The sequence below is a fragment of the Ixodes scapularis genome, unplaced genomic scaffold (genome assembly GCF_016920785.2).
Source record: "Ixodes scapularis isolate PalLabHiFi unplaced genomic scaffold, ASM1692078v2 PGA_scaffold7__128_contigs__length_106722199, whole genome shotgun sequence".
Lineage (NCBI taxonomy): Eukaryota > Metazoa > Arthropoda > Arachnida > Ixodida > Ixodidae > Ixodes > Ixodes scapularis.
In genome coordinates this window covers 20637837-20655858 of record NW_024609882.1, presented here as the reverse complement: position 1 = coordinate 20655858, position 18022 = coordinate 20637837, and the positions used below count along the sequence as shown (strand labels likewise).

The 18022-nt window shown below is 44.9% G+C and overlaps 1 protein-coding gene across 1 annotated transcript in view; it reads right to left on the bottom strand.

Annotated features, from left to right (window-relative positions):
• The window catches only part of LOC8038204 (dihydrolipoyllysine-residue acetyltransferase component of pyruvate dehydrogenase complex, mitochondrial), a 24212-nt gene extending 6333 nt beyond the window's left edge, over positions 1 to 17879 (bottom strand). The window contains exons 1-8 of the mRNA XM_042286496.1: positions 17644 to 17879; positions 11826 to 11926; positions 10731 to 10822; positions 10568 to 10653; positions 5609 to 5749; positions 3565 to 3646; positions 1036 to 1116; positions 900 to 974 (exon numbers count right to left, since the gene is read on the bottom strand). Coding sequence (XP_042142430.1) covers positions 900 to 974; positions 1036 to 1116; positions 3565 to 3646; positions 5609 to 5749; positions 10568 to 10653; positions 10731 to 10822; positions 11826 to 11926; positions 17644 to 17765 — 780 coding nt within the window. The 5' untranslated portion in view covers positions 17766 to 17879. The remainder of the gene's footprint in view (positions 1 to 899; positions 975 to 1035; positions 1117 to 3564; positions 3647 to 5608; positions 5750 to 10567; positions 10654 to 10730; positions 10823 to 11825; positions 11927 to 17643) is intronic.
• Between the last annotated feature and the right edge of the window lie 143 nt (positions 17880 to 18022).

The following is an 18022-nucleotide window of genomic DNA, read 5'->3' as shown; positions in this document are numbered from 1 at the left end:
TTCAGACAGCATTTCACCCGGCTGTCCGGGGAGAGACTGAAATTGCAAGAGCCGCTATTCAATGGTCTTCTGTGGCGTCGTCGGGCAGTGTCGAGTGGTAGATATTTTATGCTTTAGGCAGCGCTGCAGAAAGTGCCACATTACGAGGATTTAGGCGCAAGCGACCCTTTTACATCAGGCAATTCTCTTTGATCGCTCTGGCAACCAAAAGGAGCCCACTGTCCTAGAGCAATATTCCTCCCTTTTTTGTTCATGATCCTAACCCTATGAAACTCACACTTTCATACTCATTCATTTAATGAGTTCCAAATTTTTAAATTAATTAAAATTATACAGACTCGATTGTGCTGACCAAGACCAGCGGAACACACAATGTGTCCTGCACAAACCACCCTCTGTGTGTCGATTGTGCAAGGTTTTTCATCCTTTTTACTATCTCCCTTTTTATTTTTATTTTATATTTTTGTTTACTTTATTGTGCCTATTATATCTTTATTTTATTTTTTATGTTTATTTTTTACTTTGGGAGTTTCCACGTCAGATCATGCAATGACAGTTTGAGTCATCTTTTTTTTTTGTCTTTTTTCTGTACAAAAATATATGTGAAAGTCATGTTCTTGGGAGGAGCGTTCAGCTATATGCGAATTCCGTAGCTGATTACCTTCCGGAGATATAAAATTTCGTAGCTCGAGGTGTGGAGATTCCCAAGGTTTCGCTATGGTATTTTGCACAGCCGTCAATTTCACTCCGAGGCATGCACGTACGGTAATCATTATTCTCTAACATACTAACGAATCACTAATCTGTAACGCTCCCAGACACAGTGATTTTCTCATAGAAAACCTTGCATCAAACACATTCTGTCTTAAAACATTCAACTGGAGTGTTTCTGACCATACCTGAGGAGGGTTGACCATCCCTGGAAAGCTGGTGACTCCGATCATTCCGACGTTGGTGACGCTTACCGTTCCGCCCTGCAACGAGAGCGCATGAAGCTGAAGGCACAACGCCTTTCGGGACATCGTCGTCTCTCACCTCAAGGTCGTGTGGCTGTAATTTGTTGTCCCGCGCTTTCAAGGCCAAGCTTCTCGTCTCTTCACTGATACTCGCAAGACCCTGCAAATGTGATGATGTACGGCTTGGCCACTTCCACAATCTGAGATTCAGCCAATGGCTTACAATGGTATCTTAACTTGACATGCAACGAGACTGTCTATAAAGTAAAATTACCCCAAAAAATTTCTGAAAGCGCCGAATAAAAGCTTTCATAATCTGTCCTAGGAGATTTGCGCATTATTGTAGAGTGGCTTTCATAATGGCTTGTTTTCTATTGCATCTTTATACTTAAAAAAGGTGCAAAAACGTAGTACCAGCATAAATGATAAAACTCGTTGGGAAAATGGGCACACATAAAAACTGCAGGTGCACGTTGACTGAAATCTGCTGGAATGCGCGTTTGAAGTGTGGGATTGTACGTTACTTGTGTGGCATTGTATATACGGGGTCCCCTCATTTTTGGGTTTCATATTTCTCAAAAACCAAGGGGTAAACATCGGTTGGTATTTTCCCAGCTTGTAATAGGGGAGAAATCAAGTTTTTCTAGTCATTAGTGGGCAGAAAATCAGATTAAAATATGATATAAGAGCTCACTTGGTCATTTCAATTTTCATCAAATTTTTGTCGACGTCGACATCATCGTGCGCAGCATTTTTGTCCCGCTAGACCAGGGGTCTCAAACACACGGCCCGCGGGCCGCATGCGGCCCGCAACTCGCTGAGACGCGGCCCACAGGTGGCTACGGGTACCGGTTCCCATGTCTCGAGCACTAGAAATGGCATGTGCCATAGCGATATCTCACCGATTCATGTTCGCTAGAAAAGTCGCTCCACTCTTTTAACGTATTCATATGGTTTTTACTTATCTGCGTTCATGTTTCCTCTGTTTCGCCTTATATTTTGCTTCCCAGCTTTTTGTAATTTACAACAATTTTGCTATTAGGCTGCAAGTGCAAGCTCTATGTTGAAGGATGTATCTCGGTCTCGCGAACTTACAATCAGCAGGAGCAACTGCTTAAGATAAAGCTAATAAGCTCGGGATTTTCACCTTTAAAAAAAATCACTATGAAAAGACAAGTGTGGGCGTTGTAATAGAAATGGTCGGGAAAGTAAGGACTGGTCAAGTAACTGATTGTTTTTTTATGGACATGTTCAGCTTGGTTAATTTTGGAATGAATTGATCAATGGGAATAACAGTGTACATGCTTGCTTGTTCTATTAAAAATGCGAGCCTGTTGGCGGGTCGGTGCCATTTTAATTATTGTTATCACATCAGGTCAGGGCCCAAAGTAGTCATGTAAACAAATTAAATCTAAAAATGTCACTGGCAAAATCAAATTTATAAAAGGCATAGAGCATGTGGTTTCTTCTTTTTTAAAATCTTTTGAACCGCCCCCCCGGCCGCCTAACGTTGGCCCCCGGCCTTCCCAGTGTCGGCCATGCGGCCCCCACGCTCAAATGAGATTGAGACAACTGCGATAGGCCCTTTCCGGAATTCATGCCATCAGGTTGCTCAAATGGCCGTTTTAACTTTTACCGCACCAATGACGGCAATGAACGAGTAGTCTGCAGTATTTCATCGAGCACCGTCATTTTCGCAAGTTCGACAAACGAGAATGTGCGCTTTAGTGTACAGTTCTTTCTCAGTCTCTGCCAGTGTCGATGGCGAAAAAGATGCAACCAGTCAGAACGAAGCGGCAATCCACGTAGATGCCTTGGTAAAGGTCCAGACATCGAGGGGCTTCGAAGCCGATTGTGTGCTATTAACAGATTGACTGGGCCCGAGTAAGAAACGAATGCTTACGCAGCTCTTGCATTCAATTCCTGCTTCGCATTGTACTAACGTCTCGAGTGTAGAGGCCTTGAATCATCTGCTTAGAAGCATCTTCAACTCCTTCCTTCATCAGTGAACAGAAGGCCCCCATTAGTACAGCACATATGCCATTTTTCAGATGATGATAGAGATCAAAGTGGCCAGACTGAATTTCGGAAAGGGTCCATTGTAGACCTGCCAGCCTTCAGACATATCTTAACCGAGAGATTGTTTTCTTAACATCAAAGCTTCTCTTTGCAACGCCTTCCAGGAATTAAAAAAAGAATTTTGCCGGAAAGTATTATTACTGCACGCTTTCAACTAGTTTCGCTAATGAGCTCCACTTTTCTACAGCGCTAAAAGAACATCAAAACTGAAATTGTTGTTCCGATTTCATGGGAAAATTGGGTTTAACTTGATTTTCAAAATAATATGTTTTTGTGATGTAAATGTAGGGAAATATTGGGTTTTCCCTGAAAACGAAAGGATCCACGTATGTACTGTAAATTACTATATTTTAGCAAGCTCAATATTTTGAGGTCTTTGTGAAGCATGGGTAGATGTATTTGTGCAATACATTTTTTGCAATATTTTTCGAGGCGCAATGTTCGTGACAATTAGGTCCTTACGAAAATTAAGTCGTTTAAAGTATTCATGCCATCCACAATCCACTGTGACATGCAAAAGTATTCTTGCCTTTTTCTCCGCCGCATGCACAACCGGAATGACGAGACCTCTAGGTGTGTCCACGGACATGCAGACATTGACAGACTTGTACCTGAAACCGTCAATGAACCATTTAAGTTGCATGCACACAACCAGCATCCAGCTTCGAGCAAGTAGCCTTGCCTAGAAACTCTCTCTGTAAGCAAAAGACAGGTCACATAAGTTTGTTTTTGTTGTTTTGAAATTAAACGGAGCAACTGTGTCGATACAATCTACCGATGGTGCGCTATAAGCTGCTCCGATACTTTTACTTCATCACAGTTGGAAATAGCAATCGAGTTGTGAACGTGACCGTATAAAATTTTGGATTCTATAGTAAACTCTTATTGATTCAAACTCCAGGCAGCTATCAATTTTTTTTTTTGAATTATCAGAAATTCATCTAAATATGATGCAAGATAAAATTATGATTTTCCATATGAATGGCTCACATACAAAGCAGATATTTGATATTTTCCTCTACATAGGCCTACTGATCATAATCAGGTAGGTCACACATAAAACATTTATGAAATGTATATGACATCAGTTTATTTATCCCTCAAAAATGCTGTTTATCGTGGGCTGTTTAGAAAGCAAGTGACAACTCAAAACAAAATTAAGTTTGTTCATTGGGCCAAGAATGTGAATTATTAAGCAGGGGATGCATGAGCAATGAAAACGGGCACCGCGCGGCCGTTTTCATAGCAACTTGCGCGGACGCTGTGATCTGGACCTATGCCATGCCACCACGTTACAGCATACGCGCAACTTATTTCTGTGGAAATTTCCGCGTGGTGCCCGTTTTCATAGCTCGTGTGTACCCTGCTAGAGCACCGTTGAGTGCGCTTCCCGCCGAGCGCCGGTGCACTCCGCACAAGCAACACTCGCGAAAGCAAGCTCTGCAGGTGTTGTCTCTCTGCAGTGTTTTGCCACCCCTGCATGGGTTTTGCCCCCCCCACCCCCCCCCCCCCCTTAAACAGCTGCTACTGGGCAGGGCAAAGACTGGGCGGCGGCGCGGTCAAAGGATACCAAGGGCACCGGCCCCCTGCCCTGGGGGGGGGGGGGTGGGGGGCTGGTTTGTCCCCCTGCTCAAAAACTAGTTAGTACGCCACTGGTACTGGACAACTGACGAGAACTCCAGCCCCTCCCCCTTGTTCTCATCCCGTCGGTACCTATGCTGCGTCGGCCAGATGGATCTAATCCGCCCTAGATAAACTGCAAAAGTTAGATTTGCAGGTTACAAAACTGCAATTTACCCGAAAAGTTAGGCTAGGTAATGGATCTGCTTTGCCAAAATATAGAAGGAACCATTTGTCTCGATCAAAAGGTATACAAATAAAATCCAAAATTTTCCTATGGCTCAATTCAGAGTTGGGTCTTTTTGGAATGAAAGTGAAAGAGTGTTTTCGTAGGCCACTGAGGCATTTCATTGGACAAAACGGGGAACGAGAACAAATTCAAAATGATTATTTACACTATTTTTTTTTTTTTTTTTGTTAATTTAAATCGAGCGTTTTAAACGTCCACAATTTTTTTTTTCACATAAGGGCTTAACTCCATGTTGGCCCTTAGAGAAATTTTTTGTTGCTACTTTTCATCGCAGCGAATTTTCTCTCCGACATTATCACAAGACAAATCCACCAACCAGCAACACCTGCATGCTAAATTACAGCGTTGGAGCGTGCGAAGCTGAACTTCGAGGTTCATTAAATGTGGTTTTGTTTAACCCGAGACTGGGGTATTTCGGAAAAGGGGACGAGAAGAAAAGAGGCCACAAGGAGGCGACGTCTCAAACGGCCACAAGGAAACGACGTTGAGACGTCGCCTCCTTGTGGCCTCTTTTCTTCTCGTCCCCTTTTCCGAAATACCCCAGTCTCGGGTTAAACAAAACTATGGTTAACTTCCACCAGCTCGCCTGCACCCTTACAATTTTTTCACATTAAATGTGGGTTAGACCGGTTTGACCGACGCTGTATGATGGTCCAACGCCACGAGTTGAGACAGACCGAAAAGGCTCTCGGAGTGGACTCACTGTCGAATGAAAGTCCCCTGCCAGGAGGAGTTTGCCTGCGGCACCTTCGTGCATGCCAGGGCAGTGGCCTTGATCACAAGGTCGTTCACCGAGATCTTGATGTTGTCCTTCTGCAGTGCCCTGTTGAACTCTTCACGAAGCCTGCAGGGGACGGCCCAACAAACCGCGGTGGGTTCACAGTTTCTACCTTAGCCAGGCTGTTGGAATGACCGCCAAATGAAACGTCCATTGCTGCACAACACCAAAGTCGGATAACAATTTCTATGCAGCGACTCATAATGGTGAGAGACCCCCTTTGTACTGTAGTTGGACAAATGCTTCTGAGCCGTTTTTTCTTTACACTTATAGTCCGAGAGCCAACAGGATATACTACCATATTTTCTCATAGGTTACAATGATGGACTGCAACCTTGCACGCATGATAAACTTGGGCCAATTTGACAAGATGAAGTTTGTGTACAATCGCCTAATTCACTTGAACTTTGTATCTTCACAAAAGAACTTCGAGGTGACAATTTTTTAAAGAAGCTGCCTACTGCAATTGCGTATTAAGTAGAGGTGTGCAAATGCCAAATTTCTGATTGCAAATCGAACATGAATATTTAAAAGTAACTGTGAACAAACTATAACGTGAACCCAAATAATTGCTGGAAATATTTTCTAGAAAGCATACATATTAAAAGGAGGTTTTATTACATAAAAGCATTTCACACACTATTTCACGAGTGAAACAGTTTACAACATTTCACATACAAAGGGCCCTGATAAGGTGAGTTGAGTGAAACATTATGTATAAGCAAAGTGACTACCTTATTTATTTGAATATAGCTTGAGGTTTTTTTTCTGACACTGTACTTTAAAATCGCGGGTCAAACTATGACTGTTGGCAAAGGATGACCTTCAATAAGTGAGGAAAATTTTTGAAGAACATATAGACAACCGAGATTTGTGGACACTTCTCCTAGCGTGCCGCTGCTAAGTGGTGAAGCTTGATGTCAGAGCCCTAGTGCAAATCAGTGAAGCTTGATGCAAGAAATCTGAGAAATCTGAAGACATTAGTATTCATAATTTTCTAACATTAAAAAACCATAAATACTTCAAACAGTAAAAGTTTCCTGCAAATTGAAGAGCAAACACAATCATAAATTATTCGAAGTTTGAAATATTTACACACCTTTTATAATAAGGTGAAGATTCGGTGAAGTTTCATTAAAGCTAATTTTCAGTACCGTGAAGTTCCACTCAATCCAAATCCTATGAAATCACGAGTGATAACGTTCTCATGCAAAGTTCTCTCCGTCTCTTCGGATTACTATCTCGTTACAGTTATTATAGACCAGTGTCCAAAATCCTAACCCCCAGTGATGGCTGCACACAAAACAAGATATTTGCTTTCTACAGCACTCTAGGTATTGGTGTTGTTCCTGGAGCTTCGTGACTATGCATTTCTGATGTTCTTGCACTACGATATGTGCAAAGGTTTCCAAAAAAAAATGAAGTATTGCAAAAAGCGCAGCCCCCTTACTGTGACATGGTGTCAGCAAAAACAAACATGGCGGTGCCCATGGAACAGAACAGACATCGTTGGCCTATAATAAGGGTTCCGCTTTTTCGGTTTTTATTTTTTCAAAATTCGGCATACTTTTTTCGGTGTTTATTTTAAAATTCAATTTTCGTTTTTTTTTTTTTTTTTTTTGGTGTAGGGATATTTATGTTTATAAAAGTTTACCGTTTTTTTCAGCGAATATGAAAGAAACACCATCGGACACGAGATCGGATGATCCTTGTAACTCTGATATTTGTTATCCCTCAAGAAATAACGGCACAAATACATTGAAAAAAAAAACATCGACACTGTATTTTGCAAATGTGTGCAACTGTAAAAAAAAAAAAAGAAAAAGAAGTACAAACAATTTAGTGCCCTAAAAACATGGAACTTCACCTTCTGTTCATCAGGATTACGTAATCTTATTATAGTGACCACATATGTACTTTCCCAGGTTCTCCTCATTGATCCACGCTCATTCGTTCCTGTTAATGACCCTGGGCTTCGAGAATGCCCTTTCAACGTTAACACTGGACACTGGCAGGCCGAGGAGAAGAAGTGCTGCCTGATCCAAAATTGGCCAATCAACCAATTGTGACTTCAAAAAAGACACAATGCAACGTTTTGAAGCACAACGTACTTCGTATAGTCACTAAACTCTGGCTGCAGATCTTGCATGAAGCTAAAAACCTTGCACTAGCCCACACCCAAACTTTTTTTTTGTAGTAACAGGAACTTGACACACTTATCCCAATCACAGAAAGGACACAGACGTCCCGCAAAGGACAACCCAAGACCTCTTTTGTTGCACGTTGAACCTTAGAAGAGGGCAATCACGAAGAGTTCACACAATGTCGAACCTTGCAACGCCCTCTCTCCCCTCCCCACTCCCCCACCTCCCATCTCGACGCAACTCTAAAAAACTGACCATTTTCGGTTAAAACAGAATTTTAGAGAATGGATTCGGCGCACTTTTATCGGTTTTTATAGATTTAAACCGAAAACTCCGAACCCTACCTATAAAGCATGTGTTGGTTGTGTGTGACCTGGGTGTAGTGCTTGATGAGAAACTGAACTTCAATAGACACTTTCGTATGATCCCGTTATCGTCTTCTAGTGTGTTGGGTATTGTCAATTGCCTCAGTTCTCTGTTTAACGACCCATTTTGTTTTTATGTCCTGTTCAGATGCCTCATTTTGCTAAAACTATATTTTGCATCAGTTCTTTGGAACAAACTCAGTGCCACTACTACGGCAACATTAGAATGAGCCCGAAAGAAATTTGCGAGAATGTTTCACGCTAGACAAAACCTGTCTCGGCCCTACTGTTATCAGAATGTAATTAATTTTGGGGGTTTTTGTTCAAAAACTTGCATGCGTATTATGACTGCTGCTCAATTATCAAATCTCACATCCAGATTAACGTTGCTGAAAGACATTTTCACTGCAATCACATGTTTGCCATTAACCCCATGTATTGTTTTTGTCCCTGCTAGTTTGCATTCAGAACTTGTTTAATCATCTTGACACATCATTTGTTGACATTTTCTATGATGACCTCTTATCATTCAAGGGGAACACTCCACTCTTGTTATACTGGTATGTTTTGGCAGCATTGTGTTACTTATTTTTTTTTTGTGCACTACCATCATAGACCCATGGCTGTTGGTGATTTTACTAGGTATGTGAATTGTGACCCCTTTTCTTGTGTCCCCCGAAATTCGTTCAAGTGGTGTTTTACTGTACTTGAGAAAAATCAGTTCTTTTTCGTTGTCTTTTATATGAATTTGCGATTGTGGACTGGAATGACCTCCCCGAGAACCTCATCGGCATCACCGACAGTGGAAGATTTCGGGACGCCATCACCAACTACTTCATGTAAACCCACTCCCCTCTGTAACGCCACTTGTGGCCCTGAGGGTATTATAAATAAATAAATAAATAAATAAATAAACAAAAAAAATAAATACAGTCGCCGACCGATTTTTCAGACTTTGCCGGGACCGAGAAGACACCCGAATAATAGAGCAGTTTGCAAAAATCAGCAGATAAAAAAACTTGCCTTTATTAAATCTAATAAGCGACATAGTGCCTTGCTTCAGGTTAAGCCTCTGCCTGCATTCGGCCACTTACTATTAGCTTGAGATTCGCCGCCTTCTTTTCTAGCGTTATAGTCGAGCACTTTCCGCGCTTCTTAGCAACACTTCACGACGGCAGAAGAACAAATGGGGAGATGACGTCCAAGCCAGCGTAGTCCAAAAACATGATTCACCGAGACGAGATGAGAGGCGCAAGTCAGTGCGCAAATCCACGATTGCAGAAAGTTGAGAAGGCATACTCAAAGCCCAGGGTCAATAACAGGAAAGAATGAGCGTGGATCAACGAGGAGAACCTGGGAAAGTACATCTGTGTTCACTATAATAGGGTCACGTAATCCTGATGTTTTTTGGGCACTGACTTGTTTGTACTTCAGTGGGTTTTTTTTTCTTCTTTTAGTTGCACACATTTGTCAAATAATCTGTCAATGTTTTTTTCAATGTATCTGTGCCGTTATTATTTGAGTGATCACAAATATCAGATCTACAAGGATCATCTGTCCAGGTGTCCGATGGTGTTTCTTTAATAATCACCGAAAAACACCGGGAAACGCTTGTGGGCATAAATATAAACCGAAAAAAAAAAACGAAAATGAAATTTCATAATAAACACCGGAAAAAGTATGCCGAATTTTGAAAAAATAAAAACCGAAAACGCGGAACCCTAGACATAGCATAGCGTCATGCATTTAGCAGTAGAACTTTGCAGTACTCAAGCAGCACTGCCAAACCAAGCCAATCCATGTGCAGCCAACGTCCAATCTAAAATGGTGACTTCTCAGTGGTGTTTCCCACTGATCGCTCGCAACAACCTTGTCAGAAAAATCAAACTTTCGGACTTCAACCTGTCTGAAATATCGGTCGGGAACATGCACTATTTCTATCGGGTAGGTCACGGTTCCTCCTTTAGGTCTGATACATTGAACAAGACAGAAATATTGGTGCCCGAAAAATTGGTCGGCGATTGTATTCGTCCTTTCTCACGCGAGTTGAAACGTGGTGGCACCAGTGTGCAAATAGCCCCCAATGACTTCTGGTTCTGAACTAGTCAGTGGGTTTCGGAGTATTTGCGAAGTCAAATATACATGCTACCTTCTGGAAATGGCCGCTTAGAGCACTGTCAGACTTAATTCACTCTTATTATAAGAACGATAAGTAAAAAAAAGAGGAAATGTGTGTGAACCGGAAGTGTGCCGAGGCTACCCAGGAGGTGGCACCACTGAGTTTGATGACAAACAAAAAAGGGTGAATAGACAAACTCTCCGGAAATCAAGCAGGATGAAAAAAAAAAAAAAGAGAGCCACGACACTAAACTTACTTCAAGGCCGCATCCATTTTGATGTCAACCGAGAAGTACCAGTGGGGAACAGTTGGCTTTGCCCGCAATAGCCGTTCTGCAAGCGACTGCAATACAAGGATTCGGGAAATTTTACAACATAACGTATTGTCTCAAAATGCACTCTTCCTTGGGCACTTCATACCTGTCGCAGGCTCGTCAAGGGGATGTCTGTGTACTTAATACCGGCTCCACCTGGAGCCGTAGCCATTGGCGTAGCCGAAGCCAGGTCCCAAGCTGCAATTTGTCCCCCGGGAATGTGTTGCGAGTGGCAGGTAAACGAGCTAGACTTTTCATAATGGCCCTAACAAGTTATTTCACTAATGCCTCGTAGTAATCGTAATGGAGGCTGATAATTAATTTCAGCTCGCCTGGAGTCAAAATGGCCGAAAGCAATGAGCTATGTCAGCTGATGTCACCAGCACTTCGAGAATTTGCTTTTCCAGTCCCCTGAATGTTGCATACCAAAACGCAGAATATGATTGCTTGTAAGTGAACAGTCGAGAGAAGTCTCTCTGGTTGGGGAGCAACAATAATAATAAATAAAATCCTTGCTGTACAGTGCACTGTGTGAATATTGGCAATATGTTCTCGTCTTAGGTGGTGTATTGCCGTGGCTGGCCCATCCGGCATTTTGGTACGCCAGAGGTGGACTTAGCATATTGCTGCCCTACGCAACCTTTCACAGTGCCCCCCCCCCCCCCCCCCCACCCCCCGCCCCCCATGGTCAGTGACCGCAGGGGTTGGGGGAGAAGGAGGGGGAGGGGGGGACGGCGACATGGGAAAATAGCTTAGTTTGGAGTTAAAATTTTCAAAAGTAGCTAGATTTGGAGCTAGAATTCCCAAGACTGCTAACTCTGAGTTAGACTTAAAAAAAAAACAAAAAAACACACCAATTAATTTGGGGGTGGCCACAGGCAGCTGCTTACCTGCCTATTGGGATGTCCACCCGTTTACATGAGGTTGGAGGCACAATTTTTTTTACACCCCAGTTTATATTCAAACTCTACTTTGTGGCCACCATGAAATTATTCAATGCAGTATGCAAGGAAAGAGTCAGTGGAGTCAGTGGATCTGGGTGTCCCGAATTCCTGATACAACCTCAGGAACTGCTAAGCTTACTCAGGTTGCATAAATTAAATTTTTTTTTTCTTCCTTCTTTTCTTTTTTATACAATTAGCTTATATTAACAGCAAAACAGTGCCTCAAATCAAGGAAATAAGCGTGGAAGTCTACTTACAACGAGTGCCGTATGTCCGTCGCTGCGTCTCTTGTTTCCACTGTTTGGACCATAGGCAGCTGCTGCAATGCCTAAAATATTGCTCACCCTGTGTTCCATGGCTGGAAGATAACAAAAGCGGTGATCAGATATCACTCTCCGTTTTTCAGGTTACGAGCGATTGTCAGATATTTTCAATGAGAAAATGTGGTCCATTTCCAGTAATGACGGCAATATCTATGTACTCTGTAACCGCTCCTACAATAGCTCCTTGAATGGAGCTGGTAGTGTTCCCAAAAAAATAAATAGAAAATAATCGTCTCCTTGTATGAACAGGCTCATTAATTATTTCCTCATTGGAACTTTTCGAAAATCGCTTGCTACAGTCGCATAGCGAGAGAGAACGGCGGGGAGGTCTCTCGGTTGTTCGGACTTCAGCGCAAGCTTCTTACCTTAATTCAATAACACTCTGGCGTCTCATGAACTTTGAGCATGATGGAAGGCAATGAGTGCATGCTGGAAGTCGTGCATGCTGGAAGCCGGGCATCCGAAGCCATTCTCGTGCAGTCAGTTCTAGCTAGTTTCGTGTTTTCGGGGCTCATTTTTCTTTGAATTTGGGGGTGTCTTTGCGGGGTACATATTTTCCCCCAGATTTGGTGTCAATTCTGGTGTCATTTTGCACGTCGAACAAAAACGAATTGCCGTTCATCAACATTTAAAGAAACCAGGCACAAGCATGGGATTACCCAACCTAGGAAATGTGACCCAAATATTCTAACATGTCCCCGTACCGACAAGAAAAGGAGCTTGAGACTAGGGGACCGTAGTTTCCTGAGAGCAAGGTACCTTTCCAGACAGTATACAGTGGGGATTGTGTACCGGGTAAGTGCAAAATGAGCCTGCACACCAAGATTTCTTCCCATGAAGCTTGGGTTTTTCATATATATGAATGCATGTATGTTTGCAGCTCATTCTCTCTGAAACAAGAGTCTATAACAGTGGTGGCCAGAGTGAGGGGGTGTCCAAACAGGACACTACAAAACGCACGACTCCGACAAATCGTGAAAATTGAAGCGGGCGCGTCCGCTTCAATTTTCACGATTTGTCACAGTTGTGCGTTTTGTAGTGTCCTGTTTGGACACCCACTGACATGGGGGTTAGAGCCACAGACAAAACTACAAAAGTTCAGAAAACCACAGGAAAATAAAGGGGAGGAGTACCAGTGGGGAACAGACAAGAGGCCGCAAGTTTTCACCAGGGTGAAGACTTGCGGCCTCTTGTTTTTGAAACACTTTGTCGAACTTGGAGATGACGCCAAACTTTTTCCAGTGCTTCTCCTCGTAGCTGCCGCAGCAGGGGTTCCGGTGCCGGAAGACGAGGTGCGCAGCTTGTGCTCCGTGCTGCATTTGTCGGGCCCAGACATGAGGGTATAGTGGGACTTGTCGTAAAACCAACGCAGGTCTTTGTTCTCCTTGACGTCGCAAAGGAATTTCAAGCAGGCACAACCACAGCCCTGGCCCTCCTGGAACTGCGCCTACGCACTGTAGCACGAAGGGCTTGACCTCAAATGCCTAGGGCTTGTCCAGCTTGGCGATGATGGCATGGTGGCACGCCATGGTATTGAGCACCGGTCCCAGGCCTCCACGCAGGCGGATCTGGGCAGCAGCCTCCACCTGCCACTTGCTATCATACTTGGCCACGCTGTCTTCTGCGCCGTCCTTGGTGGCTCCCGACAGGATCCATCGTTCTTTGAATGCATGTAGGTCGTCGCAATGCTCCGCTATTTGGGAAAACTCCATGGGCTTGGGAACGTTGTATGCTATGTTTTCAACAGTCTGCCTTGGGCTCCTTGGCTTCCTCCCCGTCGCAGAGGACTCTTGGCACCAAGAGGAGCGGAATCAAGTCGAAATACGCCTCCTGGATGGACTCCTTCTCGTCGTGCACCTCGCTGATCGTGGTGGTGCTAGGGCGCCCGAACGAGTCTCTAAGTCTGTCGCCTCACCATCACTCCCTGAATGCCTCTACCGACTCCATGCCAGCGACACTGATAACGCCGGTTCCAGGATCCCCAGATCCTTCTTGCACCACTGGTCAAACGGGGCCTACCTCCCTCTCGCATAGTGTTGTCATCGGCGAAAATTCCATCAGGGCTCAAGCCTCCGTTTAGAGCAGGCTACATGGCTCTGCCCATTGGTGAAACAAAGTGCCTGCTCGATGCGAGAGTTTACAAGAGGTGCCGATAGCAGTGCTCTGCAGGACAGCAGCAAGTGGGGAATAGTTTCTTCTTTACTAGCATTGCACCTTGTATCCATCACGCTGCAATCATACCTGCGTTGGTAAGGTCAAGTGCATTATAGGGCTCCGCCACGGGCTTCGATAAGCAGTCGGCTCCCCGGTGTGTTTCCGCAGAGGCGAGGGTGCATTATCAGTCGTCAATGACATGTACATGTGCATGGTACGATGCCTGTTATCCAGCGTTTGGACTCGACAGCTTGTAATGGTTGTTGCACTTTGCTCACCCACTCTCTTTTGGTTTGGGGTTCGATATCTTAGAAGAACATACCAAACAATGTGCCAAGCCAAGGGACACGCTTCCAGTTTACAATCTTGAGATGAATGTATACAAAAAGACATCTAGCCCGGCGGCCTTCATCCGTGTATGGAGACGTCTGTAATAGCCCAGCTTGCTTCTGGCCTCTCACAAGAAGACAAGCCGATGTCGCCCTTCACAAGTTCATTTACCACCTGTCCGCGGCATCCAAGTGCTTGATGTCGAACCTCCCTTTGGCGGTGCTCAAGGCATTCTCAAAGCTCACTGGATTGCAGATGATGGTGTCTCCGAATGCCAGCCCGGGCACAGCAACGGCCTTCCGTAGTCCCCGAGTGACGACGCATCAGTCGTAATTAACTCCAGAGGCTCCGCCTTCACAGAATGTTCCGCTTCCGTACCAACGATGTCCCGAGGTTTCGGCGGTGCTCAGTCGGGGACTCTTCCATAACCGACAACATTACTCGAAGGTATCTGTACTTGGAGGGAACAGGGATATTGCTGCACCTTGTAGATTAAGTGATCCAAGGTAAGTGATTCTTGTAGGGTAATGTGATTCTCGAAATAACCTTGTAAAATAAGCACTCTGCAAGTGATATTTGAAATAACTGGTGCCACCTGATGAAAAATTGGGTTTCATGATTCCCAGGATGAAACCATGAATGCCATAGGACGAAGAGGGATCTTTGAACATGGGGGCAAACGATTCGCCACAATTTTCGCTTTGGACGCCGCTGATTGGCTCAGCCGCTCCCCGATTAGATCGCATTGCAAAAAGTCTGCGACTGCAGGGGATCGGTGGCCGAGTGGGCTAGCGCACACCAGCTTGGAGTACGTGAAGCGACAGCTCGCGCTGCAGAACCCAGGGATCCTAGGTTCAGGGACCCCTGCCGGTTTCGATCTGGATGAGCATCGTACCGGCCACGACCTTCCATCTGGAACCACTCCAGCACGCACCTCCCAGAGGGCCGAGTTTCAGCGGCGCCTCGTGGCGGGGCCTGGAACTCGGTATCTTTTTTCGTCTTTTTTCACGCAGCACCAGGTTGTGTTGGCCTCTATGCCATCGGCGGCGTGCGAGCGCAGCCATTACCATCTGGTGTTGGCTGCGCAAACTAAAAAAAAAGCCAACTAATTAACAAGTTGGACTACTTCAGTGTCCTTTTCATGGAGAAAAACATTTTACAGCGTGAACGCGCTTGAAACCAGAAATCAGCTGGCACGCACCCACGGACAACAGAAGAACCCGACGAGGTGGGATTTAGGTAGGAGGACCAAGTTTCCGTGCTGCCTAGTGAGAACGCCTCTCACTAGGTGGCGCTAAAACTCGGCCCTCAGCTGGGAGCAGGCTCTTCCATAGGGAACGCTCAGATGGAGTGGTCGTAAGTATAGAATTGGTCGTGGTACCGGCGTGCGGTCGTGTATCACTATTGTGTGATGCATGTTAAAGACCCCACGATAGTGGTTGTACTGCACTAGCTAAATTTCTCATCTACGGCTGGGAGACTCGTCGCCCGTTGAGCAGACCAAGTTCTAGGCTTTATAAACATGCACACAACCAAATTTTTTTTTTTTCCTTTTTTCTTTTTAGCAATTGCCTGATTTCCGTCGTTTTTTTTCTGCGATGGTCGCTTTTGCAATGAAAGTTCTCGCGTAAATGGTTGAGAGAGATGACTTGCGAAAGAGGAAAAACTAACGTGGGAGTTACAGCCAAGGGCCGAACGGGCGCGCAACTGGTTCATATTGCTGGTGTTATTTATAGACCGTTCCATTAGGGCCATAGCAGAGAGGGTAATAGAGAGAAAAAAAAATGCCCTCCCCCTCTCACCCTGTATGTCGTCTGCTCCGCCGAGTGGGCTGTACCTAACATCTAGCTGGCGTGCAAACTCAGCTGTTTAAAATTGCGTCATTTTGGAAATTTCAAGCGCAGATTTTGGTATGCCAGTTATCGTGTAATATCTATATGCTAAATAAAGACTAACAGGGTCCAATTGCGCTGTTACCTGCGTGCAAATAAAAAAAAATAGGGAAAACTGTGTCAGATTGGCCGGTCTCTCTGGCGAAAAGGAAATCCGGTTGCTGTACTTTTTTTACTATAAAAAGTTTGTACTGGCCTGTTGGCCTTCAACGACCATGAGCTGAAATAATAAATAAAAACGTGCTCTCTTGCCGCCATACGCGCAATAGTTGAGGGTAGTACTGCCGGCTGACTCAACTGCTATTTAAGTAACCAAAAAAAGATATGCTAGTTGATCATTTACCGAAAAAGAACAACAGAGAGCTACCGGCTGATTGTGGAGTAGCCATAACTATTCTAAGAACGCGAAACACTTCTCAACGGCAGCCACGAGCGAGAGTTCGATGTTCCGTACAGCCCATCGGTACAGCTGAAAGATGGAGAATGGCGACCTCCCGGTTTGCCGTCTGCTAGCAGAGTCGGGCGCGTGCCCTCTCTCGTTTTACCGCCACAGTTGTGCGTCTGTTTTCCACATGCCGCGGCGCCGCTATTTTCCGAGATCCGATCACGTGAGGAGCCGGATCAAGTGCCGTGCAGGAAAGTAGCGTTGCACGCGCCCCGGCGTACGTTCCCCTGCTTTTGAGCGCGCCGCGCGCCTTGAACGCGCGGCACCGCTATTCGCCGGATTCAGTCACGTGACGAGCGGGATCAACATGCCGTGCAGGAAAGACGGCGCTACGGAGATGAACGCGCAGAACCAGCAGGACGCGCAACTCTGGCACTGCTCTAACCCCGCCGAACCCGCCGAATTTCCCGGATGCATGAAGAAAGCAAAATCGGAGTTCGAAAATTGTGAAATTTTTTTAGAGTATTAAGTTAGGAAATGTATAATTTCATAGTGTGAAAAATCGGAAGGTCGAAAACAATCGGATTTCTCAGCGCCAAAGTCGAACCTTTCGAACCCCTTGGTTCGATCTTCTCAGGGTCGCAAAAAGTTCGCGGCAAGAATGCGTGGTGCTCGCCCATGTAGCGTTGTCTCGCTCGCTTTCAATGTTATAACAAATTTTCGCCGAGCGCTTGATGGAACACATGTCAGAATAAGCGTGACTTGTGCTCAATACTTTAGGACGACACTTGAAGGCGCGAGTGGAGTCGGGCAGCGGGTTGGGGCGTGCCCGTCGGACGGCCCCACAAGGCTTCTTTTTTCGTGCCAGTTGAGTTTCCGTACGGACGTGACAGTACGGTGAATTAGTCCTTACGAAATTATTCTGGAACGGTTTCTACCCAGAGGACTTTAAGTAACTCTTCGTAAGAGCCCGATACTTTACCCACTTTACCTGCGACTGGAGATTTTCCCGTGGTTTTCTTTGGTGCACATTCTTGCGATTTGTAACGAGCAACTGGAAGGACTGGAGCGACTGGAGAGTTCTTTGCTCATCAACATTACAGGTCGAAACATTGCGATTATTCTTTTTTATCTCAATCACGATAATTAAGGACTCTGTTACGAGGCGCGCCACAAGCACAGCAAAGCGTATCTGCGCGTTACATAAACACCTGCTTGATTCAGAATGCTTACGTTTTGCAGCAGAGTTCGTCGACCTTGAGATAGCAGCGGGCTTATTTCAAAACTGCTTCTTTACCATACCACTGGGATAATTTCAACAGCGTACTAAAACTATTTTTAATGCGCACATAATGATTTGCCCCCAACGG